Below are 21,452 nucleotides of genomic sequence, written 5' to 3' on the forward strand. Positions count from 1 at the left end.
TATAATCCATGTTTTCTGTATTATTAATTTATTGTTTTATGCTAATTTATAGTTTGTAATTTTGTTAACTTATTGTTCAATTACTTAATTCTGTCCTATCTTCCGACATCCATGTTTTTACTCTCCCTGTTTTAATGTAACTTCTCTTTTCCACTTATACGTTAATTGATTTTTCCCCTTGTTCTAATGTAAACCGGTACGATAAGACCTGGTCTTGAGTGTCGGTATAGTAAAAGAAGTTAAATAAATAAATAAATAAATAAAATAAAATAATGGATGGCGAAGGCCAGGAATGACAGGCAAATCTTCAGAATCAAATGAAGCATCAGAAAAAGAATCATCGTCTATTTCAGGTTGTACAGGGGTACAATGCAGCATGCCCTGAACAGAAACCAGTGGAGGGGAGGGATAGAGGTGACTGTCGAACAGCAGAGGTAGGGTTAAGGTGAGTTAGGGGCGTGTCAGTAGTAGGCCTCTGAGCAACAGAGGCTGAGGTCTGAGTATTGCCTAAAGAATTTAGGCGGGTCGGGCAATCTGGAGCCAAGGGAGTAAAACCCACAGCAGTGTCCGACTGGCATGTGTCAGCAGGACTAAGCACTGGGAGTGCCATTGCCATTTGATCAAGTTGAACTTGGAGAGCAGCATAAGGGCGGACTAACGAATCAGACACATAAGGAGGAGGAGGGGCATCAGGTGACGTAGCAGACTTTGGTGAAATAGGAGGTGCTACCGGTGGGGTGGAAACGGTGGGGGTCTGAGGCAACGCAGATTGCGTAGCAGGGAGTGGACCAGAAGGTAGTGAGGGCTCAGAGGACTCCTGCAAGACGTCAGCTGCTTTCTGTGGGGAAGCAGAAGTAGTGCTAGCCATAGCTAGTTTCACCAAGTTAAACCAGCTAAGAACCAACCTGTGTTCATTTAACTTAGCAGGCTTAGTGGCATATTTATTCTCAAGAAATTCTTTTAAACGAGTCAGGAGAACTGTGTCAAAGGAGCCATGAGAGGGCCAGCTAAGAAAATCATCTTCAGCTGCCCATAAAATCCACTTAAGATGGCAAGCCCTGATTAATTTCTCATTTGGAGTCTGAAATGCAATAACTCTGGCCAGTGGGGAATCACATAAAACAGTAGAAGCAGCATCAAAATGAGGCAGAGCTTTGGAAGCACGTAACTTTGAAAACATATTTAATATCAGGTAAAATAGTTTTTGAAGTAACTTCTCCCAGTTTTTTTTTTGTTTTGTTTTGTTTTGTTTTTGGACGGGCTCAGGCTGTAAAAAGAAAGTCTGTGTGCTCAATTGAAAAGCCAGCAGTGCAGGCAATGTAAATGCAAAGGGAACAGCAATTAACACAGCAGGAGATCTCCCAGCCTCTCGGAAAGCAGAAACCTGGAAGCGGAATCCCGAAAAAAGGGGGGGGGTGGGGCAGATGAAGTCAGCCAGCAAGAAAGACGATAGACAGGCACAAAAGACAGAAAGAGAAAAAAAAAACTAAAATGACCAGAATGCAATACGTGTACAGGGGAAACACGGAGGTGGGGGCCACCTCCAACTCGTTCATGCACTCCTATCGCTCCGTGAGCGCTGAACAAAGAGGGGGAAGGGAGCAGGAAGAAAAGAACAGACCATGAGCAATTAAGCCATAAAACTTTAATAGCTGCAGTTAAACTAACAAGGGGAGCCAGTCACACAAAGAAAACAAAAGTGAAAGAAAATCAACACAGCAGAAAATAGGAGAACACAGACAGGCAGAGAAAGACACAGAGAGAGAAAAAAAACTAACAAAACCAGAATGCAATGCGTTTACAGAGGACAAAGCATGGCAGGGAGGGGGGGGAGGTGTAGAGCCAACGCCCAAAGTGAGGAGAAACAAAAAAAGCCAGACACGAGCAGGCGCTGACGTAAGCAGGAAGGAATGTGCAGGGGGATGGGGCGTGACAACGCACAGCACCAAAAAAGGACAAAACTAAAGGGTGGGGAAGCAAAACTCAAGTACCCAACATGCACAGAGAAGAGACAAGGGAGGGGGGAGTTGGGAGGGGCGAGGAGGGAGAGCGAGGAGGCAAAGACATCGCCCCTAGGCACAAGAATGCAAAGGGGGGGGGGTATGGAGAGGGGCAAGGATAAGGCGTCGCCCCCGGCAAGAAACAAAGAAAGCCGGATGCATTAGGAAAAAAAAAAAAAACAATGAAGAAAGGAGAAAAACGGACAGCATGGAAGGAATAAAAAAACCTGCACTAGAATATCAAGACTGCAGTGAAAGTTGTAAAGATGTACAGAACAAAAACCTGCTAATTAGCACAGTGGAATACACACAGAGGGCTGGAAAAAAAAAAAGTACTTCAAAGCAGATTCCACAGACAGTAAGGAATGTCATTCAAAAGAAGCACGCACTACAAGTTAAACTAGGTCTTGCAGACTAACAAACTATAGTAAAAAATAAAAGAGAAGACACAGATAACTGAAACATTAATCAAATCAATTACTTTTTCTGAAAAAAAAAAATTAAAATTAAATCCCATACATACCCAATGAACCAATGGACTCCCCCCTGGGACCAACGTCTTGGATCCGAAGGATGGAAAGTTTAATCTTGACCTCCGTGGCAGCCACCGGACTCACTTCACGATCTTGCCAGTACTAAAGTACGCTAATGACCCCAGGTCACCCTAAGTGGAACTGGTTAATTAGTCAAAAGCCTTTAAGCAGTTTCCGCACTGCTGGAGCCAGTGAGTCCCAGGAAAGGGGCGCAAAACCTTTCCTGTGAATCCCAGCGGTGCCTCCAGATGTTAAAAGAGGGGCGTCCCCTCTAATTACAGAATGAATGCCAGCTTCAAACGGTAATAAAGAAAGGGGTTTATTAATACAGGTAATTAAACAGAGGAAGGCGGAAGATTCCTCTATTGGAGCAGAGAATTACAGAAAGAAAAATAGTACAAGCAAAGGTGTACAGTCTGTTTTAAAATCTGCTCAGAGCTTCAAGATGTGTGCTTCAGCTTATAAAGGGTCTGGGGTCTGCTATTATCAGTTATCTGCATAATCCACACCCTTTACCTTTAATAACCAATCAATATATATGGTAACATGTGTACTTTAGCTTGCTCTTACTATAGGCCACAGGCCTCTTCTTATCAGTTAGAATAACAAACTTAGTTCCATCCTTCCAGGAATGATGTCATCTGTGCTGGATGATTCTCTGGCACATTCAATGATCCTAGTGCTTCACAGTGCTATAACTACATATGTGCAGGATATATATAGTACACTATTCTATAAGTGGGAGGGAGAATGAGGGGGAGGTGAGAGTGAGGGAAGAGGAGGAAGTGGGAGAATGAGGGGGAAGGTGAGAGTGAGGGAAGGGGAGGGAGTGGGATAGAGAATGAGGGGGAGGCAAGAGTGAGGGGAAGGGGTGGGATGGAGAATGAGGGGAGAGGTGAGAGTGAGGGGAAGGAGTGGGAGGGAGAATGAGGGGGAGGAGAGTGGGAGGGAGGGAGAATGAGTGGGGAGGTGAGGGGGAGGGATACTGTGGGAGGGAGAATGAGTGGGGAGGTGAGTGGGGAGGTGAGTGGGAGGGAGAATGAGGGGGGAGATGAGACTGAGGGGAATGACTGGGAGGGAGAATGAGGGGGAGGTGAGAGTGAGGGGAGGTGAGAGTGAGGATATGGAGAATGAGGGGGGAGGTGAGAGTGAGGGAAGGGAGAATGAGGGGGGAGGTGAGAGTGAGGGGAAGGGAGTTTGAGTGGGGGTAGGGGATGGAGTGGGGGGTGAGTGGCTGAGGTGAATGAGCGAGGGGAAGGGGGGAGTGAGGGAAAAGAAGTGTAGACAGGTGCCAGTGTCCGAAAATGGGACCGAAAACTTTTTTTAATGTAGCCTGTTGTTACAGGCTTAACGGCTTGTCATTTATATTCAAACATGTGTATGGAAATTTTGAAAAAAGTTAGTCGGGCTTTCTCTGTGTAACTGGCATCGTTATATTTATGTAAAAAATACTTTTACTTTTTCCTGGAGGAATTTCTATGGTGGTGAGAGATGTCCATGCATATAGTGCATTTTTCCATATGAACATACCCCGTAAATCAACCTGCAGAAATAGTAGAGTCGTACTAAGTGGCCACGTTACACGTACATTACAATCAGAAAGATTTTCAAAGAGAAATTACAGGACTAGTTTCTTCTGGAGAATTCATCTAAACTTATGTGCATGCAGACTATCCTTGTAGGTCATTGTTTATGGCTTAATATAAATGGCCCCTAGTAGCCTAGCTTACCTTTTAAAAAATTGTTTTTAATTATGGAAACAATATATTATCTTAATATTTATGTTTATTTGTACTTGATATACTGCCTATATTAAAAGATCTAAATGATTTAAAAAATGCATACATAATTTCATAGATAAACATGGAAAAGACATATAAAACATAAAATACATGACACATAAGAGATGCATGCTGCTAGTAAAGTATACAGAAAATCTTCTCCATATTCTGACCCGGATAATTATTAAATTGACCCTTTCCCCATTGTTCTTAAACTTCAATACTAACAGACCGGTACCACCTAATTTTTATTTATTTTATTACAAATATCTGAGTGAACAACCAGGATTTTACCAATTCCTGAACGTCAGGTAATTTATCTCTCTCCTAACAACATAAGAACATAAGAAATTGCCATGCTGGGTCAGACCAAGGGTCCATCAAGCCCAGCATCCTGTTTCCAACAGAGGCCAAACCAGGCCACAAGAACCTGGCAATTACCCAAACACTAAGAAGATCCCATGCCACTGATGCAATTAATTCTCCAACTATACTCTGTTGCTAGGGAAACCTTGTCCAGTGGTATTTGTAAGGGGGTTTCGTATAAGGATAACCGATTTGCAGTTATCCTTTTTTGTTCACAGTGCCAAATTCTCCCGCAGTCCCTGAAGCAGGCACACAGTGCCGAAACATGGCCAATGTCGGACGGGCAGCTCCGTACCCATGAATATCAACAGAGGCGGCGACCTTGATAAGTATCAAATAAAAACTTAAGTGGGTCGGATAAGCAGCCAGGGAGAAAAGATTTAAAAGAAAAAAGAAAAGAAAAAAGAAAAAAAGAAAAAAGTGAATGTTTTCAGAAGTAATAAAAGAATAATAGACGGGGGTGAACAAAAAAGGATAACTGCAAATCGGTTATCCTTATACGAAACCCCCGTACAAATACCACTGGACAAGGTTTCCCTAGCAACAGAGTACAGTTGGAGAATTGAATAAGCAGGGAAAAGAGGTTGGTTGGTGATTAGTTAATACTGGACAGAAAACAACCTCAGTCATGACAACCAATGTAACTACCTGGGATAACACAGTATCCTTTTCGGAAGCCAGGCTACAGGCACTTCTGACAGCACCTTCTATATTCATCACACAAGATGGTCAAAAACAAGATCAGTGGAACTCAGTCACAGCGTCACATAAAAAACTAATACGTACAGAACTACACGCGGGAACTTTGATAGAGTACTGTCGAGTACAAAGGATTCCGAGGGGACTGAGAATACAGAAAGAACCAAGATTATATGGGGAGGATCCAGAGTTTTTACAAAATTGGAATAAAATTCTTAACAAATGCTCGTTGGATCTGATGATCCTCATAATAGAAAAAGCACAAACAACAGCAGTCCAAGTAAAAGAGGAAATAGACAAGACTGGAAGAAATCCAACAAGAAGAACCCGAAGAAAAATATCAACAGTCCCTCAAAGACTTACAGGAACAAATGGATAAATTCAGGGAGGAACTAAAACAATTTAAGCTGACAAAATTCACTCGAGATGAAGGTGATTACAAAAAAGGTAATATATACTTGTGGATGTCAACACAACATAAATACAGGAAGCCTAAAGTCACTTTCGCAGGTTCATCAGATGACTCCTCAGAAGAAGAAACACGGCCTGGAAGACGACCTACAGAGAAACAAGGGAATGAACACTCAGCAGCAGCAGAATCACATTTTTTAGAGCAGGCCACTATCCGCAAGGACGACAAACGAGCGAAAGAAAGTCAGGGCAACATGAGATGACCGTACGGACGGACAAGACAAACAAGAAACAAATATAGAAACAATGACACAGGGGGCAGTAATTAACATATCATCGATACCCCTGACAGAGGCTCAATTATCTTTGCTAAATAAAGGTTTATCCTTTGCACCAGTCAATCATTATTCGGTGTTTGAAGGGGAAAAATATCTACATAGATTCATTAGGCAATTAAGGTTAAGACTTCATTTTTCAAATTCAGTCACACAGATACATCAAAAGGAAGAATTAGTACCCAGATCTACGTGGGTACCCCCAGGTCCAATAGATCCAGTCATTTATACTTTTGCAGAACTTGTACGTAAGGAAAGTTTTGATAAGGTAATTCAACGACCATCACGAGTTCATAATTTAACGACTGCTGAAGCAACGGCGCTCAAAGAGATCCGAGATAACCAACAAATAGTAATAAAATCTGCAGACAAGGGTGGCTCCATTGTCATACAAGATAGAGTGCAATACATAACAGAAGTAGAACAACTGCTCAACGACAATGAATACTATCAGATGTTAAAAGAAGACCCGACTAAGGAGATCAAGAGGATGATTGACTCTATAATCGAACAGGCACTGAAAGCAAACTGGATCACTGAAAAGGAGGCACGCTTCCTAACAGTAAAATATCCAACATGCCCAGTTTTCTATACGGTCCCTAAGATTCACAAATCATTGAAGTCTCCACCAGGACGACCTATAGTGTCTTCCAAAGGGTCATTACTCTAACCACTGTCACGGTTTGTAGACCGGTCGTTACGTGAATTCATCCCACTGATTACGTCATATATACGCGATTCAGCACATTTGATGACAATTTTTCAGGACCTTTATCCAGATCCAAAGTTGACATTTTTAGTCACTATAGATGTGACAGCCCTATACACAAGTATTCCACAAAATGAAGCCATTGAGGTTATTACCAACACATTGACGTCAGCACAAAATCATCAAAGGATCCCTACAGCCTTCATCCAGGAATTGGCCAGCATTGTTCTACAGGAAAATTACTTTATGTTTTTGGGGAAGTACTACAAACAGATCAAGGGTACGGCCATGGGGGCCACTATGGCCCCCGATTTGGCCAATTTATATATGTCAGCATTTGAGGACAAGTGGGTGTGCCATAATCAATTCGAGACCAATATTGTTCATCGAGATCAATAATGTTCATGAAAGCATTTCCAGACCCTTAAGGATTCACTTCCGTCAATTGCAGCAAAATCAAATACAGCAATACTGAACATTTTCTATCAAATAAAATATTTATTTAAAAGAACAATTATTTAATTGAACATTCTCTTCTAAACTGAATCAGACACTACAAACCAATCACTACAATGTTTTACTTCTTGTTAAACTTGTTTATCTTTCCTTTAACTCTAATCCCAGTTAGAATAACCCTTGTTTTATTGTAACTTTCTCTTCCGTGCACTTGTTTATACTCCTGTAATGTATACTCTTATGTTTTAGTTATGTATGTTATAATGTATTGATCACCCCTTGTTTTATGTAAACCGACATGATACGTACTCCCGTGAATGCCGGTATAGAAAAACACAAATAAATAAAAAATAAAAATATTAAACTCTGGAAAAGATTTATAGACGATATTTTTGTCATTTGGCAAGGAGAGGAAGAAGAACTCCAGCAGTTCATACAATGGCTGAATGGATGTAACCCTCATCTGAAGTTCACAAGTCAACATCATAAACGCAGCATAGCGTTTTTGGATATCCAGATCTCATTAACACATGAAGGATTTGATTTCACAATCTACCGTAAACCAACTGACAGAAACACATTACTACATTATTCCTCTTACCATCCGAACCACCTCAGAGACAACTTGCCAGTGGGACAATTCCTCCGGCTAAGAAGGTTGTGTTCCTCAACATCTGAATTTAAAGTTCAGGCAGAAGACATGTCGCACAGGTTTCTGCAACGAGGCTACCCGGCCTCCGTGATTAAAAAAGCATACAAAAGAGCAAGATGGGCGAATAGAGAATTGTTATTAAAACCCAAAGTCAAATCAACAGAAGAGAAATTGATATGTGTACTACTGCACACACCACAAACACAAATGTTAAAGAAGAGCATATTAAAACATTGGTCTATTTTACAAATACACCCACATTTTCGAGAAAAGCCCACGTTTGCCTTCACAAAAGCCAAAAATTTAAAGGACCTGGTAGTCCATTCAAATTTACTTCCTGAAGCTACACCAGTGAAAAACCCACAAAGAGGACAGAAAGCATGCGGTAATTGAAGTGCCTGCCAGTACATGTATGAGGGTACAGAATTCAACATCCCTGGCCGGAGAACATTCCGATTCAAATATTTTTACACGTGTGGGTCAACAAAGGTAATATATGCTTTGTGGTGCTCGTGTCACAAAGTATATATTGGCAAAACTATGCGAAAGATCAAAAATAGAATACAAGAACATGTAAGTCGTCTGAGGCATCAGACAGAAGGGGCTCCACTGACTGACCACTGGCAAGAAATGGGACATCTACCAGAGGAGTTTAAAGTGGCGGTGCTTTTTCAGATACAGGACCACCCACGAGGCAGTGACTTAAACATAAAATTAATACAAATGGAACAAAAGTTTATTTACACCTGGGATACTGTAGCACCAAAAGGATTGAATTGAGAAATCGACTGGACAGTGTATTGGTGACATCTAGTAACACAACAAGTAAATTTGAAATAAGTCATTATTATACACAGATTAGAAGTCAAGGATACATAAGTAATTAGAAACAGGGGAACCTGGGTCGGAAGAACGGACATAAAAATGAATAAGTCCACAAATAACCAAAATTAAAAACAAAAAATTATAGAATCCACAAAAAAAGGCACCCAACAGGGAAGACTTTTGGATATCCAGAAATCATAGAAGGTAAAAGCTGCACCCAAAACAAAATTAAATTAAATTAAAGGTCAAACGAAGTGACACTTGGGGGCACCATTGGACCTGGAAGAAAAGAGGAAGATAGAATAAAAATGAAAAAAAGAGATCACCTGACCGCACTAAAGAACGCATAGTCAACCAAAATAAAAATAAAAATATAGAATCAGCTACAAGAACACCAAAAAGAAAGAAAAGAAAGTAAAAATGACATTGTCAACACAGGTCTAGAGGATCCCGAAGTGAAGAAGACAGCATTAAAAAGTAGCGAACTGAAAAAAAGAAGATCATCAGATTGCACCAAGGGACATATAAGTAATTAAAAATAAAAACACATGGATCGTTATAAGAAGATCAAGAAGCAAATAAAAATTGGATCGCTGAAAAGATTAAAAGAAAGGCAAATCTAGTTTCAAATATAAGATGAAGGATGTTTACAGATATCCAAAAAGCACACGTATCATGGATTACAAAATCAAACGCCGTATAATTAACACGCTTGTAATAATAATAAAACAAGAAGATTAATCAATGGGAGTGAAATCTATAGAATAGAAAAGGGCGATTTGAAAATAATGATCAAGGTTTCTATTAAGTCCGCAAAACAATACATAGGCGTGGACCGTAGTCCTCACCCAGGCCCGCCCCTCATTAGAAAAAGTGACGTCAAGAATCAGCAGAAAACAAAGCAGGGAGTAATAGCGGACGTGGAGAGGCTCAGTTCTCCATCAGGTCCGCTGAACATCGGTAGTATCAAGAAGGTGATTTAAGCGCTGGCCTCAACCAGGTCCGATAGTGATGACAATGAAGGAAATCAATAAAAATCAATAAAAGATAGAAACAAAAGGTAAAATAGGAACAAGCAATGCATAACAAACGGGTTAAGCTAATAATAAAATTGGAGGTTACAAAGTAGCTCACAGCAATCAGGAGAAGAAAGTAGAGAAGAGAAATCAATCGCCCAAAATTAGTTGCACCGGAGGTAGCCTCGATCTGGGTAAGACTGGGAGGATGTGCCCGTGGTAGGTATAAAAACAGACAGAATAGACAGGGCGCCAAGACAAGCACGAAAGGCGTCGCTCACTTGACACACGGCACAACAAGTAGTAAGTAATTTTTAAATGAACGTGGGATTATGATTTAGTTGAAAGGAATTTAGAGAAATTATGTTCTTAAATACTATTTAAGTAACCACTTTTTATTGAAGGTGATACTGACACTGTGAACCTGGTACACAGACACAGTGCAAAATTCTCCCGCAGTCCCTGAAGCAGGCACACAGTCCCGAAACATGGCCAATGTCGGACGGGCAGCTCCGTACCCATGAATATCAACAGTGGCGGCGACCTTGATAAGTATCAAATAAAAACTTAAGTGGGTCAGATAAGCAGCCAGGGAGAAGGGATTTAAAAGAAAAAATAAAAGAAAAAATAAAAAAATAAAAAAGTGAATGTTTTCAGAAGTAATAAAAGAATAATAGACGGGGGTGAACAAAAAAGGATAACTGCAAATCGGTTATACTTATACGAAACCCCCGTACAAATACCACTGGACAAGGTTTCCCTAGCAAAAAATTACATTGGAGAATTGAATAAGCAGGGAAAAGAGGTTGGTTGGTTATTAGTTAATACTGATGCAATTAATAGCAGTGGCTATTCCCTAAGTAAACTTGATTAATAGCCGTTAATGGACTTCTCCTCCAAGAACTTATCAAAACCTTATTTTGAATCCAGCTACACTAACTGCACTAACCACATCCTCTGGCAACAAATTCCAGAGCTTTATTCTGCGTTGAGTGAAAAAGAATTTTCTCCGATTAGTCTTAAATGTGCTACTTGCTAATTTCATGGAATGACCCCTAGTTCTTCTATTGTTCGAAAGTGTAAATAACCGATTCACATCTACCAGTTCAAGACCTCTCATGATCTTAAAGACCTCTATCATATCCCCCCTCAGCCATTTCTTCTCCAAGCTGAACAGCCCTAACCTCTTCAGCCTTTCCTCATAGGGGAGCTGTTCCATCACCTTTATCATTTTGGTTGCCTTTCTCTGTACCTTCTCCATTGCAACTATATCTTTTTTGAGATGCGGCGACCAGAATTGTACACAGTATTCCAGGTGCAGTCTCACCATGGAGCGATATAGAGGGCGGAGGCATTATGACATTTTCCGTTTTATTAATCATTCCCTTCCTAATAATTCCTAACATTCTGTTTGCTTTTTTGACTGCTGCAGCACACTGAGCCGACAATTTTAAAGTATTATCCACTATGTTGCCTAGATCTTTTTCCTGGGTGGTAGCTCCTAATATGGAACCTAACATCGTGTAACTACAGCAAGGGTTATTTTTCCCTATATGCAACACCTTGCACTTGTCCACATTAAATTTCATCTGCCATTTGGATGCCCAAACTTCCAGTCTTGCAAGGACCTCCTGTGATTTAACTACTCTGAATAATTTTGTATCATCTGCAAATTTGATAAGCTCACTCATCGTATTCCTTTCCAGATCATTTATATATATTGAAAAGTGGTAAGGAATCAGAGCGGCCTCGGAGGGAACAGGCAGCTCGCGCTGGGCTCGGCGCACGCAGGTTGCACAAATGTGCACCCCCTTGCGCGCGCCAACCCCGGATTTTATAAGATAAGCGCTGCTATGCGCATATCTTATAAAATCCAGCGTACTTTTGTTCGCGCCTAGGGGCGGATTTTAAAAGCCCTGCTCGCCAGCGCGCCTATTTTGCATAGGCCGCCGGCGCGCGCAGAGCCCCGGGATGTGCATAGGTCCCGGGGTTTTTTGAAGGGGGCGTGTCGGGGGCGTGTCTGGGGTGGGGCCGGGTGACGTGGCGTTTAGGGGTCAGGGCGTGGTGTTTTGGGGGCGGCGACGTGGGCGTGGTTTCGGCCCGGGGCGTTCCGTGGGCGTGGCCGCAGCCTCCATAACAGCCCCTGGAACCGGACCACGGAGCGGGGCAGCCGGCTGACGCGCACAAAGTTAAGGGGGGGTTTAGATAGGGCCGGGTTAGGTAGGGGAAGGGAGGGGAAGGTGGGGGGAGGGCGAAAGAAAGTTCCCTCCGAGGCCGCTCCGAAATCGGAGCGGCCTCGGAGGGAACAGGCAGCACGCGCTGGGCTCGGCGCCCGCAGGTTGCACAAATGTGCACTCCCTTGCGCGCGCTGACCCCGGATTTTATAAGATACGCGTGGCTACGCACGTATCTTATAAAATCCAGTGTACTTTTGTTCGCGCCTGCTGCGCGAACAAATGTACGCGCTCGCGCAAGTTTTTAAAATCTGCCCCCTGCTGCGCGAACAAAAGTACGCGATCGCGCAAGTATTTAAAATCTACCCCTTAGCATTTACAATAAAAGCATTTGCAAATTCTACCTGAGGATATATCATATCAGAAAGTTTAGAAAAATAGAAACACAATGGTAAAAAAAGACAATATGCCCTTCCAATCTGCCCATACCTCCAATTAATTTAGCATTATAATTTTCATCACTTCTTTAGAAATCCCCTCTATTTATCCCATGCTTTCTTGAATACAGATACTGTTGTCTCCATCACTTCCACTGGGAGGTTGTTCCATGAATCCAACACTCTCTCGGTAAAGAAATATTTTCTAAAATTACTCCTGAGTCTACTTCCTTTCAACCTCTTCTCATGACCCCTCATTCTAGAGCTTCCTTTCTATTTAAAAAGGTTCAAATCCTGTGCATGGAAAACTTTGAGATAGCTATCACATCTGCTCTATCTCGCCTTTCCTCTAGGGTATACATATTTAGATTAAGTTTATCCATATGCTTTATAATGAAGACAACTGACCATTTTAGTAGCCACCCTCTGGACCAACTCCATCCTCTTTCAATCCTTTGAAGTTGCAGTCTCCAGAATTGTACACAGTATTCCAAGTGAGGTCTCACCAGGGCCAGGGTCAATATCACTTCCCTTTTTCTGTTGACCATTCTCCCTATGCAGCCAAGAATTTTACTGGCTTTTATCATCACTTTATCCAACTTTTTGGCCATCTTAAGACTATCATATACAATTATCCTCAGATCCCATTCTTCCTTTGTGCTTAGATGAATTTTACCTCCAATACTGTTCCTTTCCTTTGGGTCCCTAAATGCATTACTCTCCATTTTTTTGCATTAAATCTTAGCTGCCAGACCTTAGACCATTCCTTGAGCATCACTAGATCCCTCCTCATGGTTTCTACTCCTTCCTGGCTATCCATTCTGTTACAGATTTTGGTATAATTGGAAAAAAGACAAATCTTTCCCGACAACCCTTCCATTATGTTGTTCACAAAAATGTTGAAAAGATACCGTCCAAGTACTGATCCCTACTAGTAACAACCCCCTCTTCAGAGAAAACGTCATTTACCACTACTCTTTATCACCTCCCATTCAGCTATTTTCTAAACCAGTCAATCACTTAAGGATCTATACCATGGGTGCACAATTTATTTGTAAGTCTTCTGTGAGGAACCATATCAAAAGCCTTGTTGAAATTCAAGTACATTATGTCTAACACTCTCTCTTGGTCCAATTCTTTGATCACCCAATCAAAGAAATTGATCAGATGCATCTGGCAGGATTTATCTCTGGTAAAACCATGTTACCTCGGATCTTGCAATCCATTGGATTCCAAAACTTGTACTACCCTCTGTTTTAGCAGAGATTCTATTAGTCTGCTTACCAAGGAGATCAAACTAACTGGCTTGTATTTCTCAGCCTCCTCCTTACTTCCACTTTTAAGAATAGGAACCACATTTGCCCTTTTCCAGTCCCCCAGAACTACTACAGACTCCAACGAAGCATTGAAAAGCTCAGCCAGTGGAGCTGCCAGGACATCTCAACATTAGTACAGAGCCTAGTGTAAAGTCTAGCCTATTACAATGAAATGTCTGATCCAAGGCTATTACAGAATATATCTCCTGACTTTATCTCAAATACCCTACATTAATTGTAACTGGGGATTTTAACATTCACAAGGGGAATACCCCCAAGCTAGCAGGGATGAGTTTTTCTCTCTGCTGTCCTACCTTGGTCTATGTCAGCTCATTACTGTCCCCACCCATTGGGCCAGTCACATGTTAGATCTTATTTGAGTCCTGAATCCTGGGCCTTCAGAGGTTGTGTAGTAGGTCCTTCTGTCACTCCTGTGCTAAGGTCAGACCATTTCATGTTTTCTTTTACAATATGTGTTAATCAGATACAATGCTCCCTTTCTAAAGATTCTATCACCAAGCTATTTCACTAGCAGATCAATAAAGAAAAAATTGAATCAGAATGGGTCCTATTATCCCCCAGTTCGATTCTGACCATGTTAGTGGCTTGATGAACTCCTTTAATAGCTCTTTGACAACAGTGCTTGATGTAGTTGCCCCAACAAGCACCATCAAATCTTTTCTCACTAGATATCATGTTCCCTGATTTTTGCTTGACCTTATAAATATGAAGAGACTTATGTGTCGTGCTAGGAACCATGATTTGCACACAAATCAGCCCACTCAGAGGAAGACTATAAAATAGTCCAAGGCCAATATAGTGTTCCTTTTGACTCTTGCAAATGCTCATTTTACACAACTTACCTTCATTCTTCCCTCAACTGCCCCCATGAGCTTTTCCAAATGTTAACAGCTTGCCTCACTCTGCAGTCAAGCCAGCCAACAGCCACAGCATTGACTGTGATACGTTCACCTCATTTTTCTTGAATAAACTCGCTTTGCTTCAGCCAGCTTTGCTAACTGTACCTTCATAGCATGGACCACCTGCCTCTGATAACCCTATCCTTCGATGCTCTCAACTTGAATTTGTTAGTAGCATCTAGGTAAATAAAATTATTATATATTCATTATGTTCCTCTCACTGTCCCTTAGACCATTGCCCTGTTGGTCTCTTGCTTGGTCTACAATCTATTTTTGAACCAACTCTCTAATATATTGAATCTGTCTTTTACTCAAGGCATTGTTCCAGACTTTTGTAAGCAAGTTGTAGTGACCTCCATCTTAAAAGGTGTACAGTCTGAGAGAAATTTATAAATGTACTTTCACAATTAGAATCATTGTGAGAAGGCTGCATGGTGACGGATTCAAGGTGACTTGCACATTTACTCACAAGTTGTTTCTCATATTTTCAAAAGTTTCTTATTCAAGAATGAACATTTCAAATGAAAATTTAAAGGTACAGCATCTTAAGTTATTTTTCTTGCTCAGAAAAATTATTTGTTTAAAGTATCAATATTAAAAAGAAGAATTTTAATAATGCAGTTGGCTTTTATAGTCAATCATGTGTATGGAAATTTTGAAAATAGTTAGTTGCACTTCATCTCTGGAACAAGCATCATTTTATCCACATAAAAAATGAGGTATTCCTGGTGGAATCCTTAGGTTGGTGATAAAGGTGGATGCATACATTGCATTTTTCCTTTTGGGCCTGTATAGGACAGCCCATAATTCAAATCACAGGAACAGCAGGGGCATGATATATGGCTGTTTTGCATCCACATTTCTTTTAGGAAGATTTTCAAACAGAAAATCCTGGGATTTATTTTATTTATTTAAAAGCATTTATATACCGTTTTTTAAAAATAAATTTTATCAAAACGGTTTACAAGAGTAAAATAAACATAAAATAATCAAAAATAAAATGAGGTTTCAAATATACATAAAATAAACAATAACTAGTCAGAATGCTAGGATTAAAGACTTTTATAAAATAAAATATTTGATGCCATGGGCTTAATTTTTTCTAGGTGGAGGGGTGGGGTGGAAATAATAGAAAAAATAAAGATTGTATTAATATTGCAGGGGGGGGGGGAGTAGGGAGGAGAATGACAAATTGAAAACATGGAAAATGAGGGTTAAAAAGGGTGCAGATGACTATGCAATTATAGTTTGGCATAAGATCGTTTAATTAGATGAGATGTTAAATGCAAGTTGAAAAAGGTGGGTTTTGAGAGATTTTTTAAAATGAGAAGGGTTAGATATTGAATGTAGGGGGTTTGGTAAAGAGTTCCAAAGTATTGGCCCGGCTATTGAAAAGGCCCTTTTTCTGGTGAGGTCTAATCTAGCTTGTTTGGGAGAGGGGATATTTAGGAGATTTTGATTAAGTGATCTTAAATGTTGTGTTGGTTTATAAATCCAGAGTAGTGAACAAAGCCAACTGGATGTATGATTATGAATTAAGCTGTGGATAATGGAGAGAATTTTGTATTTTATTCTGTACTTTATGGGTAGCCAATTTAGAGATAGTTTCTTCTGGAGAATTCACCTAAAGTTATGTGCATGCAAACTGCCCACGTAGGTCACTGCTTATGGCTTTGTGTAAATGGTCCAGTATAATCTTAAATACTCTGTATTAAGTTTGTTGGACCTTCATAAGTACAACTTGACAGGGGAAACAAGCTGTGTGTCCCTTTGGTCCACTTTTACTTTATTTTATTTATATTTTGTAATTTTGTAATTTCTTAAAAATAGTCCCAGCGCATGAAGGTCCCTTCCCAGGTAGCTTATAAACACACATCTTCATTCAACAATTAATCAAGAGAGCAACAAAATACTGTCAAAACTTATCTTCAGTGTCCCATTTGATCACGACCCCGACATGGCCATGTTTCGATAGCAAATCTGCTTCAGGGGGTTCTCCTTAGAATTTCAAACACGCTCTTGGATCTGTAATCAGTACATTTGCTTCCCAACATGTACAAATTCTTATCAAAACTGTTTAACAAGACCTTTAAACATGTCGTCTATCCACCTTGAGTTATACATACAACAGCATCATGATGTCATCAATTAAATCAGGGAATACCAGTTAATAATTTCATTAAATCCTTCTGGATGAACTGCTTTCAAATTGAAAATCCAAAATTGCTCGTGCCTATTTAGAAATGATTGAATATCACCTCCTCTTAATGTAACATTAATTGCTTCCAAAATAGTCCAGTGGAAATCTATAAACTGATGATTCTTATCTATGCAGTGGGTTACCAATGTTGCTGTCAATTTCAGGATTTTTATACAACTTTTATATTCGAGGAGCCGCGTTCGAATATTACGCTTAGTCAATCCTACATAAATTAAGTTGCATGGACATTGTAACACGTATACAACGTTTTGTGAATTACAACTTGTAGATTTGTTAAGAAAAACTTTGCGTCTCAAACCTGGATGTTGCCACACTGGACCCACAATAGCTTGCTCACACCACTCGCTATCGAAACATGGCCATGTTGGGGTTGTGATCAAATGGGACACTGAAGATAATTTTAAGAAATTAAAAATTACAAAATATAAATAAAATAAAGTAAAAGTGGACCGAAGGGACACACAGCTTGTTTACCCTGTCAAGTTGTACTCATGAAGGTCCAACAAACTTAATATATTTAATATTATACTGGGGAATACTGTGGTGTTTTTTGATATTTCTTGATATTTCCTCAGACTGTTGTACTACTGGGACTGTTTTGATTTTTTGGTTTATGTAAATGGTTCCGAGCAACCTAGTTTACTTTTAAAAAATGTGTATTTATTTACTTGAACAATATATTCACCTGGCATTCACAATGGGGTAGATTTTCCAAACTTACGTGCGTGTGTCCATGTGTGCGCGCTACCTGGCACGCACACATGGACACGCAATTTTATAACATGCGCGCGCCAGTGCACGCATGTTAAAAAAACAAGGGTTGGTTTGCGCAAGGGGCTGCACAATTGTGCAAATTGTACGCGCCAGTTCTCTACCCCCTAGTCTAAACTCCCTTCCCCTTCCCCTATCCTTCCCTCCCCCTATCCATATCCTAATCCCCCAATTTGTTATCTTACCTTTGGCTCCTGCAAAGGAGCAGGAACAAGTTGCGTGTGCAAATGGCTGATGTGCCGGGCGCCTCTAGCCCTGCCCTGGCCCACCCCACCCCTTTCCTGAGGCCCAGTGCTTGTTTGCATCCCAGTCTTTATGCGCATGGACGGGCCTCTTTGTGGATTCACCCATCGCCCATAAGGCCCAGCCATGTGCGTAAATGCCGGGATTATGCGTGCGGGCCTTTGAAAATCCGCCCCAATAAGTGCATTTGAAAATTGTACCTGAGGTTACATCATATTGCACATTAGTATAGATTTGCCTGTGAGAAAGTTAGATCTCATCCCATCACTAACTTTCTTGACCAATAGCATCTTTATTTCTGGCATGAATTTCCTGATGAGACAGGAGTGTTTAAATTGGTTGATATGTCCATTTGGAATGTGATTCCAGGACTCACTGATGTTATTAATTATATGTTCTAAAGCTTTAGACTAATATTTAAGAGATAATGCCCATAGAGTTGCTGTAAATTAGATCCCGCTCACTCCCCCGAGAAGATGCTGAGAGCCCATTGCAATCAAAGAAAAGTAAAGCTGCCTCAGAATTTCGGCATCATTTCTGTCCTTGTGAGATCCCTAATCATTTTGGTTCATTTGTATAGTAAACTCTGCATTCATCCCATAATGTTTAGGGACCTTGATGCCTTAATGTCCAGCAGAACCAACATTTCAATATGATCTATTACTTCCAGAAAAAGAAAAAGAGACAATTGTTATATAGCTAAAAGGGCCATTATACGTGTGAAACTCATCTGTTCTAATCAGAATGCCCACATGTAATCACTGACCCCAAAAGCTGTGCACTGGAGAAGTCAAATGTGTAGTATAGATGTGCCGTGACACAGATGGATTTTGACCAATTATGTCAGTATCGAGTAGACTATTTTCTCATTAAAGCACAATTTTCAGAAGCATCCTAATGGTAGCCTTGAGTGCCAGCAATAGTTCCAAATGCCTCCACTTCTGCATGAGCTCTTCCAGCTATCTAGTCCAGATAGAGAAATTGTCCAGATGTGATGGTTTTATATATACATATATATATATATATTTATATCAAAATATGCATTATATAACAAAAATAAATGCTTTTAAGGTTTTGGGTAAAATATTGTAAAAGCAATTTGTGTTGTATAATGCATGAGTGTTCCTTTGATATTCTGATATAGTGACACTTGAATACTTAAATTAGGTTTCTTTACCTGCCTACATTTTTTCAAGTTTATATATATAAAACATGTATTATCAATTTATTTATTTTTTCATTTATGTTGTAGCTTCTCTTAAGGCATAGCCAGTAGAGTTGATATAAATTTGCAGTCATTTCAAGGACCTCACAATTGTCATTCCTTACTTCAAAGGAAACCTTTATAAGATGGCATCTTTAGGAACAGCAACATTGAGACAATAATGGGCACATATGTGCACATGTTTAATTGCCTGCCTCCCGGGACCTGACCATTTCATAACAAATATATGTATATGCACACGTTATAAAAGAGCCTGAACGTGTGTACATGTGTGTTCAATTTTAATTGTACATCTACATGTGTGAGCATATCCCCTATCTACTGAGAAAGTAGGGAGATTTGACAGTGGATGCTCACTGACGCCATTCACCATTTCCCCAGATCATTCCCAGTTTGACCAGTTAAGGGAAAAGACTTCCAAAGCCACCTAGTTTAATAGCCTCCCATCCCCTCTGTTAGCCTGACCCTTTAAACCCCACTGACTTGCCTAACATTTTTTGTTTTAAAATGTATACATCATCCATAGAGGAAGTGAAGTTAAGCAGCAGGAGACCTCCGGCGCATGCCTGTGCGTGAATATATTTCTGCGTACATATCTTGGCCAGGCCCTGACAGGCCTCTGCCCAACCCGCTTATTGAACTTCTTATTTGTTCACATCACTGATGTATGCATGTAACCAGGTGGCTTTTAAAATCCACTTGGCACGCGCTGGCCTGACTTGTGTGTATCTCTTAATTGATGTGCATACAGGGCTTTATAAATTCACCTAAAGTGTTTAGCAGCTGACAACATTGAATTTCTGGTGATGGCCTGTTTCAGGGCCACATTTAACTCTTTACTTCTCAAGCTATAAATCAGGGGATTTAATAGAGGGAGCATGATTATATACACAGCGGTTGACAGCTTGCTTGATCTGATGGAGTCCCCTGACTCAGGATGTATATAGACTCCTATGATAGTCCCATATAAAAGAATGATGACTGTCAGGTGGGAGGAGCAGGTGGAGAAGGCCTTGCTTTTCCCCTCTCTGGAACGGATTTTCAAGATGGTGGAGATGATAAACACGTAGGATGTCAGGGTTAGGAAAAATGGGGTGAAAACTGCAAACACGGATACTACAAATGTCATATTTAGAGTGACTGCAATGTCTGTACAGGAAATTTTCAGCAGCACTGTGATGTCACAAAAAAAATGATTGATTACATTGGAGTCACAGAATGAAAAGTGAGATATAACGATAGTGTGTGGCAATGCGTCAATGAAACCTGTTACCCATGAGACAGCTGCCAGAAGAGCACAGACCCTCTTATTCATGATGATGGTATAATGCAGGGGATTGCATATTGCAACATAACGGTCATACGCCATGGCAGTGAGAAGTGTAAATTCTATCTCAACGCAGGCCAAGTAACAATACAACTGTATAATACATGCACTGAAAGAGATGGTATTACTCTGTGTCAGGAGGATTGCCAGTAATTTTGGCACAATGACCATCACAGAAGAGATGTCTAAGGCAGATAAGTTGAGCAGGAAGAAATACATGGGAGTGTGCAGTTGTCGATTGCCACATACTGTAGAGATAACAAGGAGGTTCCCCAGCACAGCCATCAGGAAGAAGAGTGAGAAGAGAGCAAAGAGAGGGAGCTGCAGCTCTGGGAACTCTGAGAATCCCAGAAGCAGGAATTCTGTCACTCCAGTGTCATTTTCCATGTTGCTCTTTTATATGGCATGGGGGTGCTGAAACAAATAGAGATCAAATTAGAAAAAACAGACAAAAGTGAGTGTCACTGAAATCAAAGAGAAAGAGAAATATCTTCCTGAAAATACCAGGACAAAGTCAGATAGGACAAAATATAAGTAAACTAATTCATTTATTATATGGCATTTTATAGGGGTGTGCATTCATTTGCAACGTATTGGTAATCCGCAACATATGCCATATTCGTTGTATTCGTGGGGGTCACGAAATGTATGGCAAACCCCCACGAAAACAATGTATCATTAATGAATAAACCCCCACCCTCCTGACTCCCCCAAGCCTTGCCAAAAGTCCCTGGTGGTCCAGCGGGGCTCCTCGAGCGATCTCCTGCACTTGGGTTGTCGGCTGCCGGTATTCAAAATGGCGCCGATAGCCCTTGTGACATAGTAAGGGCAAAGGCTATCGGCACCATTTTGAATACTGGCAACTGACAGACCGATTGCAGGAGATCACTCCAGGACTCCCGCTGGACCACCAGGGACTTTTGGCAAGTCTTGGGGGGGTCAGGAGAGTGGGGGGTTGTAGCAAATTAAATTTAAAGGGTTGGGATGGGGTTTTATTTGGGAAATGAATACATATGTAACTAATGAATGGATTGG

At 40.7% G+C, this 21,452-nt stretch overlaps 1 protein-coding gene across 1 annotated transcript; it reads right to left on the reverse strand.

The window, feature by feature from the left end:
* Positions 1–19,853: 19,853 nt before the first annotated feature.
* LOC115077696 (olfactory receptor 8D4-like) lies at positions 19,854–20,804 on the reverse strand. Its single transcript, XM_029579987.1, has one exon. It carries the CDS (start codon positions 20,802–20,804, stop codon positions 19,854–19,856), a length of 951 nt encoding a protein of 316 aa, XP_029435847.1.
* Positions 20,805–21,452: the final 648 nt, after the last annotated feature.

Source organism: Rhinatrema bivittatum, chromosome 16, assembly GCF_901001135.1.
Source record: "Rhinatrema bivittatum chromosome 16, aRhiBiv1.1, whole genome shotgun sequence".
Taxonomy (NCBI): Eukaryota; Metazoa; Chordata; class Amphibia; order Gymnophiona; family Rhinatrematidae; genus Rhinatrema; species Rhinatrema bivittatum.